This window comes from Cnephaeus nilssonii, assembly GCF_951640355.1.
Source record: "Cnephaeus nilssonii genome assembly, chromosome: 15".
Classification (NCBI taxonomy): Eukaryota; Metazoa; Chordata; class Mammalia; order Chiroptera; family Vespertilionidae; genus Cnephaeus; species Cnephaeus nilssonii.
The window spans coordinates 21,810,906-21,832,390 of NC_137086.1; the positions used below are offsets into that span (position 1 = coordinate 21,810,906).

Below are 21,485 nucleotides of genomic sequence, written 5' to 3' on the forward strand. Positions count from 1 at the left end.
AGTGCAGGCCCGCCCCGGGGTCAGGACCCCGGTCCTCGGGGCCGCCACCTCCAGCCAGGCCCCCCCACCGGCCCGGCCCCAATCCGCCGCGGCCCGGCAGCGCTCCCACCCCCCGCGGCCGGCCCGCTCGGCCTCGCTCGCCCGAGGCGGGGGGCGGGCACCGGCCCCCACCCCTCGGCGCGCCCTCCCCTCCGCTTCCCCCTCCCCTCGCTGCCGCCCTCCCCTCCCCCCCGCGGCGAGGCGGCAGCGGAGGCGGCGGCGGCCGAGGCTGAGGCGGCGGCGGCGGGCGGGGCTCGGCTCGGGCTCCGCGGGCGGGCGGGCGGACATGGCGGCCAACATGTACCGGGTCGGAGGTAGGAAGGCTCGGCCCGACCCGGCCCGTTTGGGAGCGGGCTCCGGGAGTGGGGGGGGGGGGGGGTCGGGGCGAGTTCACCCCAACCGCTGGGAGCCGCGGGCGCCCGGGCTGAGGGCGCGGGGCTGGGGGGGGGGGCGGGGGCGGCCGGGGCCGCCGAGGGGCCGGGGCGCCCCCCCCGCGTCCCCGCACCCCCCCTCCCCTCCCCTCCCCCCGCCGCGGTCCGCTCGGGGCCCAGGCCCACCCCCACCCCGCCCCGCGGTTCCGGCCCGGCCTGCACCTGGGCTGGGCATTGCCAGACGCCCCCTCCGTGAAACTCCCGCGGGGGTCGGGGCCGTCGAGCCCCCTACCGGGGTGGCGTGCCCTGGCGTGGCTCCTGGGCAGAGGGGGGTGGGAGAGGATGGGGGACAGGCACCCCATCTCCCACTTCTCTTCAGTGGCCGGGCGAGGTGGGGGTGCGGGCGACGGGGGCCCAGCCAGACAGGCCTGTTGGCGGGGGACAGGGCCCAGCACCTCTCCTTCCGCACACCCCCTTCCGTGTCTTGCCCCCCCCCCCCCCCCAAGAGTGGGGCGGAGTGGGGTCTGGGGCGCCGCGGCCGGGGGTGGGGAGTGGAGCGCTGCCTGGACGCGGGCTCTGCCGGCTGCCTGCTTCCCAGCCTTCCGCAGAAGAGAGAAATAAGGTCAAACAAACTTTCTCCCTGCTCACGACGCCCTCCTCCCTCGTTCCTGGTGAAATAATAATTCAGATAAGTGGCGTGTTTGTGTGTGAGAGGCGCTCTGGGCTCCTCCGCTCATTAGCTGAGCCCTGATGGATGGTGCTGGGAACGGCCTGCCTAAAGGAGGCCACTTTGCAGAGGAGAGACCGGCAAGAGCTGCTGACATGGACCCGAACCACGCAGCCCAGCCCCTCCAGGACACACACAGTGGGAAGTTTGCAGGGCGCTTCTTAGACGAGGGCCAAAGCCACCCTTGAACAATGTCATCCCTTTTTTTGTTGGGAACCTGCAGCAATTAAAAAAAAAATAAAATAAAAATCAAGATCCTAAGTGGATCTGGAATACATATGGTAAAAGATAATTAAAAAAAAGAATGACACCATGTCAGTGACACCCCCCCCCCTCTTCCCCGCATCTTCCTATCCAGATAGAACTGTGGAAAAGTTTGTCAGTGTGTTTCCTCTTACCTGCTCCGCTCACCTGATTTTTTTTTTTTTTCTTTTCTTTCCAAGTTGATGATTGAAATGTACTTTGAGCTGCCAAGCCTTTCAAGATGCTCTGAATTTGTCTTAGGTCAATAGTTTTATGTGAGAGGCATACCCCAGGGCAAATTGGATTGGACGGAAAAGATGTGGAAGCAGTTACAGTATGAAAGACACATGTTTAAGTCAGCCCTGACGACTCAAGGATGACAAGAGGTGTCTTTGCTGCTACAGAAATGACATGTGTGGAACAGGAGCCTAGGAGAACTTGATAAAACATGAATTGAAATGAAAAAACGCCAGGAAAATAAGGGTCGGTGAATAGTAGGCACAGGAGAGAATATATTAAGGTTGCATTACTAGATTTGCTTTTAACCGGGGAATGAATTACATGCTTCCTTTTGAGAGTGAATTGCCTAATAGGCAAAGTCACAGATTCACAGATGTGAACTTTCTCTTGAAAAGATTAAGCTCTTTACTTTCTTTAATTACAGATTATGTCTACTTTGAGAATTCCTCCAGCAACCCGTACCTAATCAGGAGGATAGAAGAACTCAACAAGGTATATACTTGCGTGTTCTTGATTCTAATATTAAAAAATAATTGTTTCTATTGAAGATAATTGGGTAAAGAGCATAAGAGGTGATTTTACTTTGTCTCAGACGTTCTGGAATTAGAGACTTCAAATTAGAGAATTATGCAGGATTCTGAATATTCTTTGCCTTTTTATAATTGCCTCTGATATTAAATGTTATTGAATATTTAACGTCTGCAGACTTCTTCAGATTGCTCAGAGCTTCTCAGAGCAGGTCATTCCTGTAATTTGGCCCCTTTTTATAGTGAGAGTCATAATTTTTAGTGAATTAATTTTTTCCTCTTCTAGCTTTCAGAAGGAGGAAGCTAGGAAAGATAATGTTGAAGGGAATTTGTAAAATTCTGCCCTAGGCTAACTAGTATAATATAAAGTGGCTTCGTAGCTTCGGTCCAAGTAAATAAAACTTTCTCTGGTCACAGGTGTCCCAAGGACATGAGAAGCATTAGGACTGTAGTAGATGAGCGTTTACAAAGGAGGCACATGAAAACGTGGCCATCAACGGCAGGAACCATAGATTTCTAACGATGCTCTGGTTTCCTCCACACGCCTCTGAGGGTTATTTGTGTAGCTTATGGGAAGTCATAGTGTTAAAATGCTTGGGGCTTTCTAGTTGATAACTTTCCCCAAAAAATACCATCTGGAGACTGGTCCAGTTCTGAGTCTCAGGAAGCCAGGCCTGGTTAAGGCCACTCTCCTGTCTTACAAACCTTGAGATCTTGGTTTGCTTCTGGGATTACTGCAGGGGCCTTGCATTTTTAAAGCTTCTGTAGTATTTGTGGCCACCGCCAAATGACGACAGTGGCTTCAGGACTGGATCGGTCTGTGGGTGGGAACCTCCACTCTTGCTGCTCGGCACCTCCCTCATTTGGCTCCAAGCATGGCAGACAACGCTGTTTCACTGCTTCTCACACGGGACAGTTTAGCTGTTACCATTCTCTTGTACTTTGCTCTTGTTTCCATATCTTTTATCAACCTTCGAATATCCTGAATTAACGTGTCTATTTTCGTTGCTGTTTCCCCAAACTAGAATGTGAGCTCAGGGTGTGCAATGATTTTCTCTGTTCACTAGTGCATCCCAAGTGTCTTAGAATAGTGGCTGGCCGGCCCATGGTTATGACATTAATAAATATTTGTTGAATTAATGGATTTCTCAAATGTCTGCTGTTAATAATGGTAAATAGTTTTATTGTTTACAAAGTATTTCGATTCACTTGTTTTACAGATATTTCTGAGAACCTGCTACTTGCCAGGCACTTTTAGGAATTCAGGGATGAACAAAAATAAAAAAGTGGAGGCAGACATCAGCCAAATAATCCCACATGAAGGAGATTGCAGCTGTGTTAAATTTATAAAAATCAGAGCATGATGCTCTGGAAGCGTATTATCTGGGGATTCACATTTGTTACCTCTGCTGAACCTCACAATAGCCTTAAGCCTTTAAGGTAGATGCGTTATGAATTGTAGTCGTGAGGCACACAGTGGTTAAATGACTGGGTTATACATCGAGCTTGAGCATAGATCATTTTGCAATCCTTTATATTACCATGCATTTCAAAAGTACACCTCCTGTCGTCCCCCGCCCCCCCTCCCCCCCAGTCCTCACCTTCTCCCTGCCTCTCTGCTTTCAGCAAAGAGTCATTAATATAATAATTGTCTTTTGGGAGCTGGAGATGACAGAATTGAGGAATGGGATTCTCTTTAATGTCAAGAATGACAGTTTGATTGGATGGAGTATTGGTAAACAGGAAAGGAGATTGGCTAGTTAAGTCCTAAATATATATGTAAGGGCCTTTTTTTCTGAAGGGGTATGAAAAAGATATTTTTATTTTTTAAATTTATTGTAATGGGATCTACACCAAGAGGAATGGGTGAAGGGTAAAGGTATCTCATTTTAAATAATTCATTAAACAAATATTTCTTGAGCACCTATTATGTACTAGGGGCTATGCCAGGCTCAGATACAATAGTGAACAATATGGACATGGTCCCTGCTTACATAAAGTCTGTGTTCTCATGAAGGAGATGAGGGAGATACATGAAAAGATGTTAACAGGCATAAAGAAAATAGTGATAGCCCAGCCAGTGTGGCTTAGAGGTCGAGCATTGACTTATGAACCAGGGTTCGATTCCTGGTCAGGGCACATGCCTGGGTTGTGGGCCCAATCCCCCGTGGAGGGTGTGCAGGAGGCAGCCAATCAATGATTTTCTCTCAGCAATGTTTCTATCTCTCTCCCTCTCCCATCCTCTCTGAAATCAATACAAATATATTAAAAAGAAAATAGTGATAAACAGTGTTAATTTCTGAGAGGGAAATAAGCAAGAGCCTTGCATAAGGAATAATAGAGGTCACTTCCTTTGGATAGAGAAGAAAGGATATTAAGGACCTTGAAGTTGAGGCCTAGAGGTTGAGAAAGAGGTAGCTGTGAGAGAGAGACCACAAGAGTGTTCCAGAAAGGCCTTGCCTATTAAGAGGTCAAGCTTGCGAAGTGGGGGGAAATTAACATGATTGGACAATCCAAATAATGATTTTAAGAACACTTGATATATAATTGATAAGCCAGAAGAAGAAGAGACATTAACCTATTTTATTAACTATCTTCTAAATAGAATTAAAAAAACAAAACAAATTCCTAGGATAAACCGTCAATCACCATTGTTATAGAAAATGTACTTTTATATGCTGGCTCCTGGTTTTTAAAAAAGATCCTATTTAAAATGTTACTTGCTTAGTTTGAAAGCTGGACTACCTGTTTTTGTGTGTGTGTGTGTTGTTTTTTTTTTAATTACAGTAATATATTTTAGTCTCAATTTTTCTGGAAAAGTTTTGGGAACTTTTAGGTGCAAAACTAAATACGTATCAGTTGATGAACACAGTTCAACATTGGTTATCATATGTTCCCTCTTTTCCTCTCTCCTGATTTGTACTCAGATATAGTGAAGATGATTTTTTGGAGGAAGAATATAAGGTTAAAATAGAGGAAAACTTTTTGGTAACTTTTATTTAGTCACTGCCTAGGTTGGGTGTTGGTCTTGCTTCTAAAGATTGAGTCTACATACATGTTGGAAGAAATCTTTCTGCACATAATGAGGATGTAGTCTCAAGAGAGTTTTGGAAGTTATGCTTGTGGATAAATTAACATGTTATTTACTATTGTTTTTTTTGTTATTATATTGTATAATTTGTATATCTTCACATTCTGCACATTTTATTAATCTTCAAACTTGCTCTGGGATTCATTTGAATGTTTAGGGTCTTATAATTTTTTGGTGGGGGGAGGGGAATCATATGTCTTCGAGCATCTGATGACCACCTCCCCGCCCCTATCTACATTTGCACATAATTTCAGAAGATATTCTCAAAGCCCCTTTTATGGAATGCAAATTAATACCCATCCTGTCATTTGGGATCTTTTGGGACTAGGGACAGAAATTGGGAAAGGAAAGTCACTTTTCACTTGTTCTTTACTTTGGTTAAATCATGGATTTTCTGAAATGGAAAGTGTTTTTTTTTTTTTTAATTAAAAAAAGTACTTTGTAAGTATGATATAGAAACAAATATGAGCATGAGGTTGACTGAAATTATTTTAGAGCTTAAGAAAGCCTCCTATCGCTAGCTAGGGGATACTTTAGTAAACATGTTTGACAGAATAGACCAGGCGTCCTCAAACTATGGCCCGCGGGCCACATGCGGGTGTTTTTGCCGTTTTGTTTTTTTACTTCAAAATAAGATATGTGCAGTGTGCATAGGAATTTGTTCATAGTTTTTTTTAAACTATAGTCCGGCCCTCCAATGGTCTGAGGGACAGTGAACTGGCTCCCTGTTTAAAAAGTTTGAGGACCCCTGGAATAGACAGTTAAGATGCTGCAACCTAAATGGAAAAAAGAACCCAGAAAAGAGCCCTAGCCGGTTTGGCTCAGTAGATAGAGCATCAGCCTACGGATCGAAAGGTCCTGGGTTTGATTCCGATCCAGGGCACGTACCTTGGTTGCAGGCTCCTCCCTGGCTGGCTTTTGGTTGGGGACTCCTGCAGGAGGCAACCAATTAATGTTTCTCTCACCTGAATATTTCCTCTCTGTCTTTGCTTCTCTCGTCCACTCTCTAAAAATCAATGGAAAAATATCCTTGAGGATTAAAAAAACACACCCAAAAAACCCAGAAAAGAAATTGATGTACATATACATGCCCCACTTTCCCCACCTGTGGATTTTTGCTCTAGGCCCTTTTCTTTTTCTTTGACAGTTCAGTCCTCCAGCCTTCAGCTGTTGGGACTCCTTTCCTTCTTTCTTAGCATGCTAAGGCAGTGGTTGGCAAACCGCGGCTCGCGAGCCACTTGCGGCTCTTTGGCCCCTTGAGTGTGGCTCTTCCACAAAATACCACGTGCGGGCGCGCACGTACAGTGCGATTGAAACTTCGTGGCCCATGCGCAGAAGTCGGTTTTCGGCCTGGGTGAGTCTATTTTGAAGTGGTGTTAGGACACTCAAGGGGCCAAAGAGCCGCATGTGGCTCGCGAGCCGCGGTTTGCTGACCACTGTGCTAAGGTATTCTCCACCTCATTTCCTCCATGAAACTTTTTCTGTCCTTTCCCCAACAGGTTGTACTAGTACTTCCTGCCTCCATGAGTGAGGAAGTGGAGTCTGGAGGGGAGAGGAGGAAGTAAAGGAAAATTGTGCTGGGAATATTGTCAGGGATGTTTTACCTTTATGTTAGTTGTGGGGAACCGGTGAAGGTGTCTAATCAGGTGAGGGACAAGATAACTGGGTTTTGGAAGATTTGGAGAGGAGATGACATGTGACCATGCTTGCTGGAGTGGAGGCTTAGTGAGGGCAGGCACCATGTATCTGCAGTGCTTAGCTCAGTGCTTGGGCACAAAAAATTTTGGTGAGCCCTGGCTTGGTAGCTCAGCTAGTTAGAGCATCATCCCCATTAGAGCATCGTCCCCAATACCCTGGGGTTACAGGTTCAATCCCTGGTCAGGGCACATACAAGAATCAACCAATGAATGCATAAATAAGTGGAACAACAAATTGATATTTCTCTTTCTCTCACTCTCTCTTTCTCTCTCTTCCTCTTCCTCTTCCTCTTTCTCCCCTTCTCCCCTCCCCCTTCCTCTCTCTCTACAATCAATAAAGTTAAAAAAATTTTGGTGAATAACCAAAGAATATATGTATGTCTCCAGGCTTTATTTAACCTAGGTCACAGAGCAGTGCTTTTCAAACCATTTGTGGTAGAGTTTTCACTATCTCAGACTGCTTTTGTAAAATTAAAAAGGCAGAAAAGTTAAATTTGAAATAGGCTTATAAAAATACAAGGCCCCATTTTTCATTGTTAGGTTCAATAGCTATAAAGTTAACTCTCAAATGCTATAATACACATACTCTCAATCCTGTACTCATTTTATTACATAGTACATACAGGTGGACTGGGTCTTGGACCACATTTTGGTAGCTCAGCTTTAGAGGGATGCTTGAGGGTGTGTGTGTGTGTGTGTGTGTGTGTGTGTGTGTGTGTGTATTGTAGAGGAATACTGTAGTCTTAAACTACCTAGTAGCCAAGTGTGTACATAGTCCAGAAGAGAATATTTATTTTGAACTATGCCTCTCCATCCCAAGCATGTTTAAATAAGAATTTAATTAGCTTTGTAAAGTATTCCTATGGAAGGAACTCACTGGTGATACAGAAAAACTATTCCTTGAAACTCTTGTTTTGGGTTTTTAATATACTTTTATGTCAAGAAGACAAAAATGATAAAGAGCTTATAATTAAAGTAATTGATAGATTTTATTTATGTGGAAATATTGGCTTGCTTTTTTAGCAGATTGCTGGAGGATATATTTGATCACAATATTGTGAAATATAGAAACACTTTGGTTAGGACTTAATATGATTTCAATTTTAAGAGGCAGTATTTCTATAAGACTATTTTTCACTCTAAAACTGCTGCTGAACTTCATAAAATTGACAAATTTACTGCAGCAAGTATATATTCTTATTTCTTTATGTTTGAATATATCTATAAGCCCAGAGAAATTCTGAAAATTTGTTTTTAAATGTGTTTGAAATTGGAAATCACAATAGCTTTTTATTGTACTCTATATGTTTTTACAAGGAACTTTATAATGAATGATTGACCTTCTTGAAAGCTCTCAGAATTCATAAAGAATAGGAGTGTTGGAGCCTGGGCCCCAGCTGCAGTAAATTACAACCTAACTGAATATTGATTGTATTCTAGACTGTAGTCAGAAAGAAATAAGAGCGTCAGTGTTCATAACTCAAGGTTTTTAATACTTTCCTGTGGGAAGGTAAAGTAAGTACTAGTAAGATTATTGACTATTATGGGTTCATAGACTCCCTTAGGCTGGAGAATGCTTTTCCAAGTCATCTGGCCCATTCTGCATGATGGCTGTCCTGTACCTACAGAGCTTCATCCTCAGCCCATTGTGGGGGTGTCCAGGAGAGGGCTGGGTGATTTTACTCTTAGCCTGTGCTTCTGGGAGTGGTTTTAGAGGAGATATGTATAACTATCTTAAATAAATTCTTTTGTGGCTGTTGAAGTTTTTGGGATTAGTTTCCTAAGGCTAATCAGATTTAACTGTGCCTGGCTTTATTTGTTAAAACGGTCTGATAACTTTAATTGATGCCAGAAAGTTATTTTGTGTTTGACATATTAGCTCTACTAGGAACTGGAACAAATGTTGCTCATCCCTATTTGAGTGTTTTAGCTCTGATTATTCTGTAGTAGTGGTTGGCACAGTGTAAATGAGAATGATCTTATAATTATGCTGTATCTAGTTTTGTTTTATAAACTATTTGAATTTAATACTCAGTACAGATGACTTTTATTTTTCTTATTTCTTAGACTGCAACTGGCAACGTGGAAGCAAAAGTAGTATGCTTCTATAGACGACGAGATATTTCCAACACGCTTATAATGCTTGCAGACAAGCATGCTAGTAAGTTGGGTTTTTTTCTTGGATTAATAAAAAAATGTTTTAAGTCTTTCATTATCCATGATGTGAGGAAAAAACCTTTTCCGTTACCTGTAGGTTTTTGCTTTCTAATTTGTCTTCCTTTTAGTTTAGATGGGAGTAATTTTTTTGGGCGGTGCTTGGTTTTAGCATTTTTTTTTTTAGGTTGCATTATATGTTTCTTAATTAGTCAAAATGTTGAAGTAGAAGTCTTTGCAAGTAGGCTTCAGCAGACAATCAGGGCAGTGTTTTGCCATCTCTCATTTTTGATGGTAGTTTGAGTGTACAAATAGGAAATTTATACTTCACTGATATTTTCTTGGAGGACTTCCCCCACCCCCCTAAATAACTGGTTAATATTTACATTTTTAAAAATTCTTAATATTATGTTTATTAGGCATGTATTAAAAATTTCTAGGAAAAAATACAAAGTGATATTTAGATTCTCATTCCTGTAGATAACAACTCTGAGCACTTCTTCTTCTTCTTTTTTTTTTTAATATATTTTTGCCTGGCTAGCATGGTTCAGTGGTTGAGTGTTGACCTGTGAACCAGGAGGTCATGATTCGATATCTGGTCAGGGCACATGCCCGGGTTGTGGGCTTGATCCGCAATGTGGGGCATGTAGGAGGCAGCCGATCAATGATTCGCTCTCAATTTTTTTTTCTTTCTTTATATTTTATTAATTTCAGAGAGAAAGGGAGAGGGCGAGAGGAAGAGAGGTAGAAACATCAATGATGAGAGAGAATGTACTTCGTTATACATTTTAAAGTTGACATCTAAAATTTTTCTTCAAAACTTAAATAGTTGCAGAAATATTTCTAGTGTGTTGTAAATACTGACATTTAAAAGTCGTTGATTCTGTTAAAAAAGAAATTTTGCAACAATTTACCCATCATCATAGGTTAAAAAAAATGTATAAACAAGCTCTACTTTAACAGTTTGAAATCTTATGTGATCCCGTTTTTTCCTTGAGCTCCTTTTCCATTTGTTTTCTCCACAGAATTTTAGCCTGATGTAGTTTTATGTTTGATGGGTTTCATCATCATCATGTCATTCTCAGTAACAAAAATGGATGTGTAAATTAAAATGTAAAAACTTTGTATTTCCTGTGTCCATAAGGCTCAGTCTTACTTTCCTTTGGTCTCCCATCCAAGTACTAACCAGGCCCGACCCTGCTTAGCTTCCGAGATCAGACGAGATCGGGCGCGTTCAGGGTGGTATGGCCGTAGACTCTTTTGGACTTATTATAATTATAGTACAAATATTATAAAATGTTTGATAATTACTCAACATAAAAATACATTTTTACTAGAAATCATCTCTTAACAAGATGGATGGGGCTTACTCTCATCCAAATTAATGAGTCCTTGCAATACTATAACTCATTGCTAGAATGAGGCAGGGTTTGGCATTGATTCCATTCCTGATTTTTGTGTTTATAGATGTAGGTTCTGACAAACTTTTTAATTTCAGTAAGTAGATGAGAATAGTGGAGTTTTGCTCATTTATTGATTTATCAAATATATTTTGAGCTCCTTGTGTGTTCTGGACACTCCTGTATGTTCTGGTGATGAGCAGTGAACAAACCCCTGATCTCAGAGCTTACAAATTATCTTATTGTTTGTTCTTCTGAGTTGTATGTGAAAAAATGATGTAGCAGTTTTTCATCAAAAGTGATTTTTGAAATGATTTAGTAGCTGACAATTAAGTTAGGATCTCCTTCAGTTTTGCTGAGAGCAGAGAATTTGAAACCATCAAGCTTGGAAGAGGTTTGTTAACCAGTCATTAGAGTCATTCATGGTTTCATTTTCTGAGAAGCTCAATAAAAAGGCTTTAGCAAGATCTAACAAATGACTGTTAATTATACTTCTTACTTGCATATATAGGGATCGTATTACCTACGGTTCTACCAGAGAAAGATATATGTCTTTCTTATATATACGTATATTCTCCTACACATACACAGGATCTCCAACTGGTTTATATAAATATGTAAAGAAGTTTAGTGCACGTAATAGACCAGGCATCCTCAAACTACAGCCCGTGGGCCACATGCGGGTGTTTTTGCCGTTTTGTTTTTTTTACTTCAAAATAAGATATGTGCAGTGTGCATAGGAATTTGTTCATAGTTTTTTTTTAAACTATAGTCCGGCCCTCCAACAGTCTGAGGGACAGTGAATTGGCCCCCTGTTTAAAAAGTTTGAGGACCCCTAGACTAAGATTGTGGGAGTTGGCCAGGCAAGTCTGAAATCTGATGGTGAGGCCTTTCAACTGATTGGATGAAGCCCACCCAGATTACTAAGGATAAGACCATTTACTTAAAGCCAGCTGATGTTAATTGCATCTACAAAATATTTTCACAGCAACACCTAGATTAGAGTTTGAGTAACTGAACTATATAGCCTAGCCCTGTGGTCAGCAAACTGTGGCTCGCGAGCCACATGCGGCTCTTTGGCCCCTTGAGTGTGGCTCTTCCACAAAATACCACGGCCTGGGCGAGTCTATTTTGAAGAAGTGGCATTAGAAGAAGTTTAAGTTTAAAAAATTTGGCTCTCAAAAGAAATTTCAATCGTTGTACTGTTGATATTTGGCTCTGTTGACTAATGAGTTTGCCGACCACTGGCCTAGCCAGTTCAACAGAATTAACCATCATAGGGACCTTATTTAAACCAATCCTATCTAATAAAAGAGTAATATGCAAATTGACCATCACTCCAACACAAGATGGCCACCCCCATGTGGTCAAAGATGGCTGCCCCCATGTGGACACAAGATGGCCACCACAAGATGGCCGGCAGGGGAGGGCAGTTGTGGGAGATCAGGCCAGCAAGGGAGGGCAGTTGGGAGGGATCAGGCCTGCAGGGGAGGACAGTTGGGAGGGGACCCAGGCCGCAGGGGAGGGCAGTTGGGGGGGACCAGGCCTGCCGGGGAGGGCAGTGGGGGGGAACCAAGCCAGCAGGGGAGAGCAGTTAGGGGCAACCAGGCTGGCAGAAGAGGGCAGTTGGGGGTGACCAGGCCTGCAGGCGAGGACAGTTAGGGGTAACCAGGCTGGCAGGGGAGGGCAGTTAGGGGCAATCGGGCCAGCAGGGGAGCAGTTAGGCGTCGATCAGGCTGGCAGGGGAGTGGTTAGGGGATGATCAGGCTGGCAGGCAGGCGATCGGTTGGGAGCCAGCAGTCCTGGATTGTGAGAGGGATCCCAGATTGGAGAGGGTTCAGGCTGGGCTGAGGGACACACCTCAAACACCCCCTCCCCCCCCCCCTTGCACGAATTTCGTGCATCAGGCCTTTAGTATACTTAGAAAGGTTTGGAAAAGTTGAAGTAATGTTCAGTAAGTATACCTTTATATTTTAAATTCATGTCTGATAAAATGTTCAAATCTTATATTATGTATGTCCTTAAAATGTATTTAAATATATGATATGTAAGTTAATACTAATATATAAAGTATTTATATTTTCATCAGATTGTTGGAACTGTGGATTTTATTTATTCATTTGTAGAAAATGACCACCAGTAAACCTTAATGGCAAAGCTAGTCCTTATTGACCAAGTAGGCAGCTAAATCACACTGATTTTCTGTCAGAAAGTCTGATTCCTTTTGCCAATTTTACTAAATTGAGTACTATGCATTTCCAAGGCAACCATCTTCTGAATTCTAAGATAGTCTCCTGGATAATGCTCAAAGCCTCACTGTGATGGACTAAGCCCTTCTATTGTTTTTTTACAGGTGCTCTTTGTTTTTTTTGTTTTCTTGGGACTTTTTTTTCGGGAGCTATGCATTTTTTTTTTGGACCACCATTCACTGTTTGGAAACAGTGAAGTCTTTAAGTGAAATTGTTCATATATCTCCCTATTGATTGATTGGTAGGTAGATATCTGATGTCATAGTCAAATATTTTCGAATTTATAACATTCTAACACTGGGCAAAATGCCTCAATTCTAACACTGCACTTCTCTGTAACTGAAATATGTATAAGATGCAAAACTCTTTGTGTGAGTTTCTTTTTTTTTTTCTTTTTCTACTTTATTTTATTTTTTTTTTTAAAATAAATCTTTATTGTTCAGATTATTACAATTGTTTCTCCTTTTTCCCCCCATATCTCCCCATCACCCGGTTCCCTCCCCCCCATTGTCCTTATCCATAGGTGTATGATTTTTGTCCAGTCTCTTCCCATAACTCCCACACAGACACCCCTTTCCCCCTGGGAATTATCAATCCACTCCCATTCTATGCCTCTGATTCTATTATGTTCACCAGTTTATTCTGTTCCTTAGATTTTGAATTCACTTGATTTTTAGAATCACTTGTTGATAGATACGTATTTGTTGTTCATAATTTTTATCTTTACTTTTTTCTTCTTTTTCCTCTTTTTAAAGAATACCTTTCAGCATTTCATATAATACTGGTTTGGTGGTGATGAACTCCTTTAGCTTTTTCTTATATGTGAAGCTCTTTATCTGACCTTCCAGTCTGAATGATAACTTTGCTGGGTAGAGTAATCTTGGTTGTAGGTTCTTGCTATTCATCACTTTGAATATTTCTTGCCACTCCCGTCTGGCCTGCATAGTTTCTGTTGAGAAATCAGCTGACAATCGTATGGGTGCTCCCTTGTAGGTAATTAACTGTTTTTCTCTTGCTGCTTTTAATATTCTCTCTTTGTCTTTTGCCCTTGGCATTTTAATTATGATGTGTCTTGGTGTGGTCCTCTTTGGATTCCTCTTGCCTGGGGTTCTGTGCGCTTCCTGAACCTGCAAGTCCATTTCTTTCACCAGGTGGGGGAAGTTTTCTGTCATTATTTCTTCAAATAGGTTTTCAGTATCTTGCTCTCTCTCTTCTGGCACCACAAAAATTCGGATATTGGTACGCTTAAAGCCATCCCGGAGGCTCCTTATGCTATCCTCACACTTTTGGATTCTTCTTTCTTTCCGCCTCTCTGGTTGGGTGTTTTTTTCTTCCTCATATTCCAGATCTTTGGTTTGACTCTTCGGGTGCGGTGGTCTACTCTGTATATTCTTTATTTCAGACAGTGTATGCATAATTTCTGACTGGTCCTTTTCCATTTTTTTGGTATTCTCATTTAGGTCCTTGAAGGTCTCTTCAAGTTTATCAGCGGTTTTTAGAATATTCTTGAGTAACCTTATAAATATGGTTCTGAACACTGTGTCGTCCATTAGTTGGCTTTCATCTATCTCTCCTACTTGTGACATACTTCGATGTCTCCACATTTTGCTGCCTCCCTGTGTTGATGGAGTGGCTTTGTGTGGTCGGTGACCTATAGGGGCCGGTAGCTCAGCTTCCCCAATCACCCTAGGTGGTCGCCCTTTGTGGGCTGAGTGGAAAGTCTTGGTGTAGTTAAAAGCCCTGATTGCTGTTGGTACACTGGGAGGAATTGACCTCCGGTCCAATTGGTTGTGAGGGCCTGCTGTGTCTGTAACGGAAGAATTGCTGTGCTGGAGACACAGTAGGGCTTTGGTGCTCACTGAGTCTGCCTCTTGAATGTGTCCCTTATGAGAGTGGTTGAAATCTGGTGTCGTCCACACCGACAGAAAAGTCACTCTCACTCTCCAACCGATGGCCGAGAGTCCTGTAGGCGTCTGGGTCCCCCGCGTGTCCCCAGAAACTGGAGTTCAGAGTGTTTGGGATTGTTGGTATCACTGGCGGGAATTGATCTCCAAGCCAGTTGGCTGTGAGGATCAGCAGTGTCTCCGCTGGGAGAGCTTCTGTGCTCAGCTTGGATGGGGCGGAGTCTCAGGGTGGCGCAGACAAGCTTTGTTTTCCCGTCTGCTCCGCCCTAAGAGGGGCGGGTTCTCCGTGCCCGAATTAATGGCTGCGCGCCTCTGAGAGAAGGCAGCTTTCGAGCCTCTCCCGCTGCCTAACAGACCAGTTTCTCCCCAGCTGGGGCTGGGTTTCAGGGCAGACCGGAGGTTTTGTTTTACTCCCGAATGAGAAATCCAGTCACTGGGAGGGCTGTGCTCAGCTCGGATGGGGCAGAGTCTCAGAATGGCACAGACAAACTTGGTTTCCGTCCGCGCCGCCCTAAGAGGGTCGGTTTCTCCGTGCCCTAATGGCTGCGCGCCTCTGAGAGAAGGCAGCTTTCGAGCCTCATCCACTGCCAAACAGCCCAGTTTCTCCCCGACCGCAGCTGGATTTCAGTGCAGACCGGAGGTTCTGTTTTTCTCCCAAACGAGAAAGCTAGCCACGCAGCGTCTGCTGCCCTCCCTCTCCGCACGCTGCGAGCAAGCCTGCCGCGTATTCAGCCGCCCGCCCTTTCCGCGCTCACGGATCTCCGCACCTCCACAGCTCCTGAGGCTCAGCGTCCCCCTCTCCTCTCCTCTCCTCTCCAGTTGCAGGTTTTCCACTCTGCCAGCTTTCCGGTGGTTCTGGACGGTGTGCGCTCTGTTTTCCAGTTGCTGTTTCAAAATTGTTGTGGTAGGCAACAGTTAGGTGTTTACCTTATGCCGCCATCTTGGTTCTCCTGTGTGAGTTTCTGATATCTTGGTTAAAGAAGCTTTGATTTTGTCACTGGTGGTCTCTGTGGTTTCTACTCCCTTGAGTTGTGCTCCACTCTAAGATATGGGGTGGTTGAGAGGTGGGTGAGAGAGGGGCAGTGGGGATGAGAATAGAAGGATCAATCAGCCTGATGCCTTGAGCCTGTGCTAATCCTCAGGGAAGATCAGTAGGAACTAGTACATGTGGAAGATGGTTTAAAAATTGACCTCCTTAAACCCGTGTTTCTGTGTACCCCTTGGAATGTCTTCATGTGTCCTCAGAGGTTCAGGTTCTTTTAAAGACTTCGGATACACTGTACACTTTTCCTGGGCCTTTTTTCCTTATCTTGGAGATTCTTTCATATCAGTACTTCCTTTTTAATGGCTGCATGATAGTCCACAGTTTATATACTATAGTAATTTAATCACTCTGAACTGGTGGAGGGTTCTATTTTTTATCTTTTGTTCTCAAGCAGCTCTTCAGAGTACTTAACCATGTAGACGCAGGTATGAGTACATTATCTATATTTAGCATAGATTCCTAGAATTGTAGTTGTGGGGTCAAAATGTAGTGTGTTGTAATTTTAATAGATATTGCCAAATTGCTGGCCTCAGACAGGGTACCAGTTTATACCTACCAGTAATGAATGAGTGCTTATTCTCTTCCACCCTAACCTATATAGTTTACTACCACGCTTTTGGTCTTTACTAATTTAATAGATGGGACATGATATGTTGATATAATTTTATTTGTATGTTTCTTATGAAAATGTGGCTTTCTTATAAAAGTCATTTATATTTTATTTTCTGTGAACTATTTATATTCTTTACCTATTTTATATTGAGTTTTAACTTTGGCTAAATTAATTTGTAGGGAGAAAATCTTTAGTTAACTCAGTAGGGAATAAAGAAAAGCAAATATCCTTACATTTAAATAGACATGCTTAACCTTATATTCTTCCTCTCCCCTTAACTTCTATATATATAAAAGGGTAAGTGACTGACTGTCCGTCCATCCAACAGGCCGGTACATATGATGTGCACTGGCAATCTAAAAATAAACGTTGACTCATGCATGCGCGATACATAGTAAGCTCTCACTGGCACCAATCGCACGCATGTGTTTCGATCTGTCATTGTCGATTGTGAATTTGGTTTTTGTTGACATTCTGAAGCTGAAAGAAAGCATTGTCGTCAACAGAATATGTCTGAAGACCAACTATTGGCACAACTATTCCTGTCTGACATTGGCCTCCCATTTAAATTAATTCGAAGACAGTTTCCTGTGATGCTAGCATTTGCAATGACTATTAAAAAATCACAAGGACGAACTCTAGACAGAGTGGGAATATTCCTACCTGAACCCATTTTCAGACATGGTCAGTTATATGTTACTTTCTCTCGAGTTCGAAGAGCGTGTGATGTTAAAGTTAAAGTTGTAAATACTTCATCACAAGGGAAATTAGTCAAGCACTCTGAAAGTATTTGTACTCTTAATGTGGTATTCAGGGAGATATTAGAATAAGTTTAATCAATTTATCAGTCATTGTTTTTATCAATGTTTTTATATCATGTTTTTATTGTTTTACCATGTCTTTGTTGTTATTTTATCATGTTATTGTTTTTTAATTTATATACTTTTCATATACATTTTACTAATTTTCTTTCATCTCTGACACTTCTATTATAGAGAAAGGGTGAATAGCAATATTAAAATATTTTTTCTAATTAATTTCCTTTCAATGTGCACGAATCTGTGCACCGGGTCACTAGTAAGGAAATAAATGTAGGTCACATTTTCTTCCTTCCTTGCCCTCTCCCTTCCCTTGTTAAACAACAGTAATGATTTAATAATAACAACACATAGCACCAGACACTGTTCTAAGTGCTTTTACATATACATTCATTATGTAGCTACTCTTTAAGATTTATAGTTTTACTTGTTTGTTGCCTCTCCACTGTTTCTTGTATCCAAGTCATCTTTATTTTTAATAACATTTGTGTTTTGCCTTGCTGAAATATGTCCTCATCTAAATTATTTTTTCAGAAAGCACCTGTGCGTGGTGAACTTATTAAATCTTTGCATGTCTTAAAAATGTCTTTATTTTACCATCATACTGCACTGTGAGTTTGGCTAAGAATTTTGAAGATGTTCTATCATTTTCTTCTGGAATTCAGAAGTCTGATGTTAGTCTCATTCTTATTCTTTTGTAAGTAACACATTTTTTTCTGGAAGTTTTTCTCTTTTAAAATTGGCATTCTGAAATTATAATATGTTTACTTGTTGGATTTATTTCAGTAACCATTCTATGCATTTTTGGTGAATATGTTAGTGTGAGGAAGGACCTTTAATTAGTTTTCAGCTCAGGGATGTTTTCTTCTAAGATTTCTGTTTCTATATTTTCCCTCTGTCCTCTCTTCTCTTTATGGAATTCCTAGTAACAAAAGTTTATGACTTCTGTTAACTTGGTCTCATTCTTTAATTTCTTAGAACTTTCTGGGACATACTGGGAGAATCTTACCTAATAATAGACAAACATGTAAATTGACCATACATCTGCTACGTCCACAGCCAATCAGGAGTGAGTATGCAAATTAACCCGACTAAGATGACAGGTTAATTTGCATATGCAGGCACGGAGCTGCCGGGAGGGGCGGGACGCCTGCTGTGAGGGGGGAGGGCGGTAGAGGGAGCTACAGGAGCAGTGCTCCAGGGAGCAAGGACTTGCAGGCTCCTGGGCGGCCGGGAGCAAAGCCAGGGGAAGGAAGGCCTATTCTTGCACGAATATTGTGCAATGGGCCTCTAGTTGTTTAATATAATACTCCAATTTACTTATGTGATTATCTATTCTGAAATTTATTTAGCCCATTTGTTGAAATGTTATTACTTCCAAGAGGAATACTGTAGAGAGAGAAGGGAAAATAAAGAAGTTTTTCTTATTTCTAATTTTTGTACTTTGACCACAGATTTTATTAGCAGGGATAAGGTTAAACATACTCGATTTCTATATGTCCGTTGTATTTTTCTTAGGAAGTTTGACATTATTAGAACATAGCCCATAATTCTGTTTCTCAGTCTATAAAGTATATAGGTACATAGATCTAAGCCTGACATGCTCCTTTTCTGAATCCAGGGACACACCTGGCTAATCTGAGACACTGAGCCCTAACTCTGCCCCTGGAGACACTTCTCCGTCCTTTTCAGGCAGTTACTACCAGTTGATTGGAGTTGGTACAAACAACTATTTTCTGTCACACCATTCAAAGAAATCAACGTTCATTTATAAGGACACTTTTGCTATTTTATAATGTTTTTATTTTTGTGAATGACATTTTGTAATTAACAGTTATGGCAAGTTTGTGTCTCATTAACCAGATTATTATCTACTGTAAATATAAAAAGGTTTATTACTTGACAAGTTAATTATGTTTTATGATACACATTTTCTTATTAATCTGTTACTTGGAGTGTTAATGAGTGCTATTATCTTTTTAAACAAAGCAAGTACTATATTAGTACTTTAAAATTGATGTCACATTGTTTATTGATTATTAAATGAGGCATTTCAATAATTAGATAGCTTCTTTAAAGGGCTTTTATTAGTTTTACTTAATTTGTGGGTTGGAAAGTTTTAGACTGATGTTTTGTGTTTGACTAGTTGAATGAAAATAATTTTTGTAGTTAGAGTACCTATCTAAAGTTTTCCATAGGTTATCTCTTTTTTCTTTTTAAATATAATTTTATTTTTTCCATCACCATTTTTAAATTTTTTAATTTTTTAAATATATTTTTATTGATTTCAGAGAGGAAGGGAGAGAGGGAGAGAGAGAGAAACATCAATGATGAGAGAGAATCACCGATCAATTGCCTCCTGGGAATTGAGTCTGCAATCATCGATCAATTCCCCCCACTGGGAATTGAGTCTGCAACCTTGGCATGTGCCCTGACCGGGAATCAAGCCATCACCTCCTGGCTCATAGGTCAATGCTCACCCTGGCTGGGCTTCCCATCACCATTTATCCCCTCTATGTCCTTTTCTGCCTGCACCCCACTACCCTCCAGGTGATTCTTTTAAAAAAATCTCTTAATTGAAGTGCAGTACAAATACTGAGTTCTGTAGCAGAGGTAGGAGGTATCTTCGACGGCTTCTGCCATTGCCCGTTTATCATCACCTGTAAGGCGTCCAGGCCATACATATTCCTTTCCTAAAAAGCCAGGCAGGCATCTGTGGCATAGGCAGATTCTAGGCGCAATGTCCAGAGGTTCTCTCTCCTTTTCCCTATTATCTTCATTTTCTTCATCTAAGATGTAGGAAGGAGCTTCTTACTCTTATCCTATGTGTGCAATAAACAATTTTAAGGCACTGAAGAGAGTTCTTATTTGTTTTCCATTTTTCTTGACATCTAGGTGTGGTTTTCTTCAGTTCTAGAGGACAGAGATGGGGAAAAAAATCATAACTTGTGTCAAAATTGCCTCTGCATTAGACAACAGATACAAATAATTAAATAAATAGACTTACAAATAATATCCTGGGAGCATTAATAAATTATACAATTTTAGACATTTTGTAAGATTATACCGACATTTTGTTTGATTTAATTTTGGGCAGTCTTTAAGCTTAATTCAGATGTCTTCGCTCTGTGTGTTGGTTGTAGATCAGTATAATTTTATCTGGCCTTTGTTCATAGGCTTTGCATTTTAGTAAATGTCATAGTAACTGTATATCAAAAGAGATTCTACACTTTCACACTACAAATAGTTTATCTTGGAGAAGGAGGAAAAACTAACACTTATGATCTCTATGTTTGAGGTGCTATACCAGGTACTCACATACTCATTTTGTCTTTTTAATGTTTATAGTTAAAGTTTGTTAATTTATGTTATTATCGCTGTTTCTGTAGTGGCCCAAAGAGAAGTCAGTAACTTACCCAAAACCATAGCAATGTTAAGTGGAATTAGGATTGAACTTTTTCAGGGTGGTGCCCCCAGTCTTCTTTCCATCTGTGGCCATTTTCTTTACATTGTGGGGACTTAAATATTTGCTAACGAATGTCTCAAAAGCTTCTGCCTTTCTAATGCAGGGAGGAGCCTTTTCTAATAGTTCAGCCTTTAGTAATATTTTCTTTTCTAATTTCCCTATTTCCCAAGTTCAGAGATCTCTTGAATACTAAAAAAAAAAAAAAGAGATAATAGGATACGTCCATATTTACAGGTGCAGCCCCATATCTGCCTGCTTTGTCTGCCACCAGGAATCTGAGTGCCACAGAGAGAGTTAAAACTCCCCTCTGGAAAAAGCAGGCCTGGCAGCATCATTTCTCTCTTTGGCAGGAGGCGGGGAGGCCGACTGGATGTTATTTTGTCTTCAGTCATGGATCTTCAACATCACAGTTTTCCTCCAGAGGATTCATCTGGGTTAGCAACCTTACTTCTTTTGCTAACACAACCTTGCAGATGCTACACTTTTTACCATATGATATGGCTCTCAATGTGCACAAAGTTGGAGCCATGGGCTGGGACCCCCGGACTTTTGGGGATATAGACTTTGAGGGCTTGATATTGACATCCAGGCTGAATCCTAGAATACAGATGGCCAAACTTTAGTAATAATATACAAATAAATGAAATAAGATGCATTGCTTTATATATGTTTGTACCTCTCCCATTACTTCATGTAGAGAGCCATTTGGCTTAAAACACTTCCCTCTTTTCATACTTATGTTCCCCATTTTAAGGTCATAATACTTAGGTCCCATTATACCATAAAAAGTATTAAGATAAAAACCAGGGCGGGGGTATACTACGAAGGGCAACAGAATGCCCCATGTGCCTTTGGAAGCACAGCCCACAAGACCAGTAGTTGGTGCTGTCTTGTGCTTCTC

General features: G+C 41.6%; 1 protein-coding gene across 4 annotated transcripts in view; it reads left to right on the plus strand.

Moving 5' to 3' along the window:
- Positions 1-225: 225 nt before the first annotated feature.
- MTA3 (metastasis associated 1 family member 3) overlaps positions 226-21,485 on the plus strand; it is a 123,143-nt gene continuing 101,883 nt past the window's right edge. For 3 of the 4 annotated variants that reach the window (XM_079792515.1, XM_079792516.1, XM_079792517.1), the window contains exons 1-3: positions 226-353; positions 2,045-2,112; positions 9,003-9,096. In XM_079792515.1, the coding sequence (XP_079648641.1) occupies positions 326-353; positions 2,045-2,112; positions 9,003-9,096 (190 nt within the window). In that variant the 5' untranslated portion in view covers positions 226-325. The remainder of the gene's footprint in view (positions 354-2,044; positions 2,113-9,002; positions 9,097-21,485) is intronic. The other variant, XM_079792518.1, reaches the window with a different exon arrangement.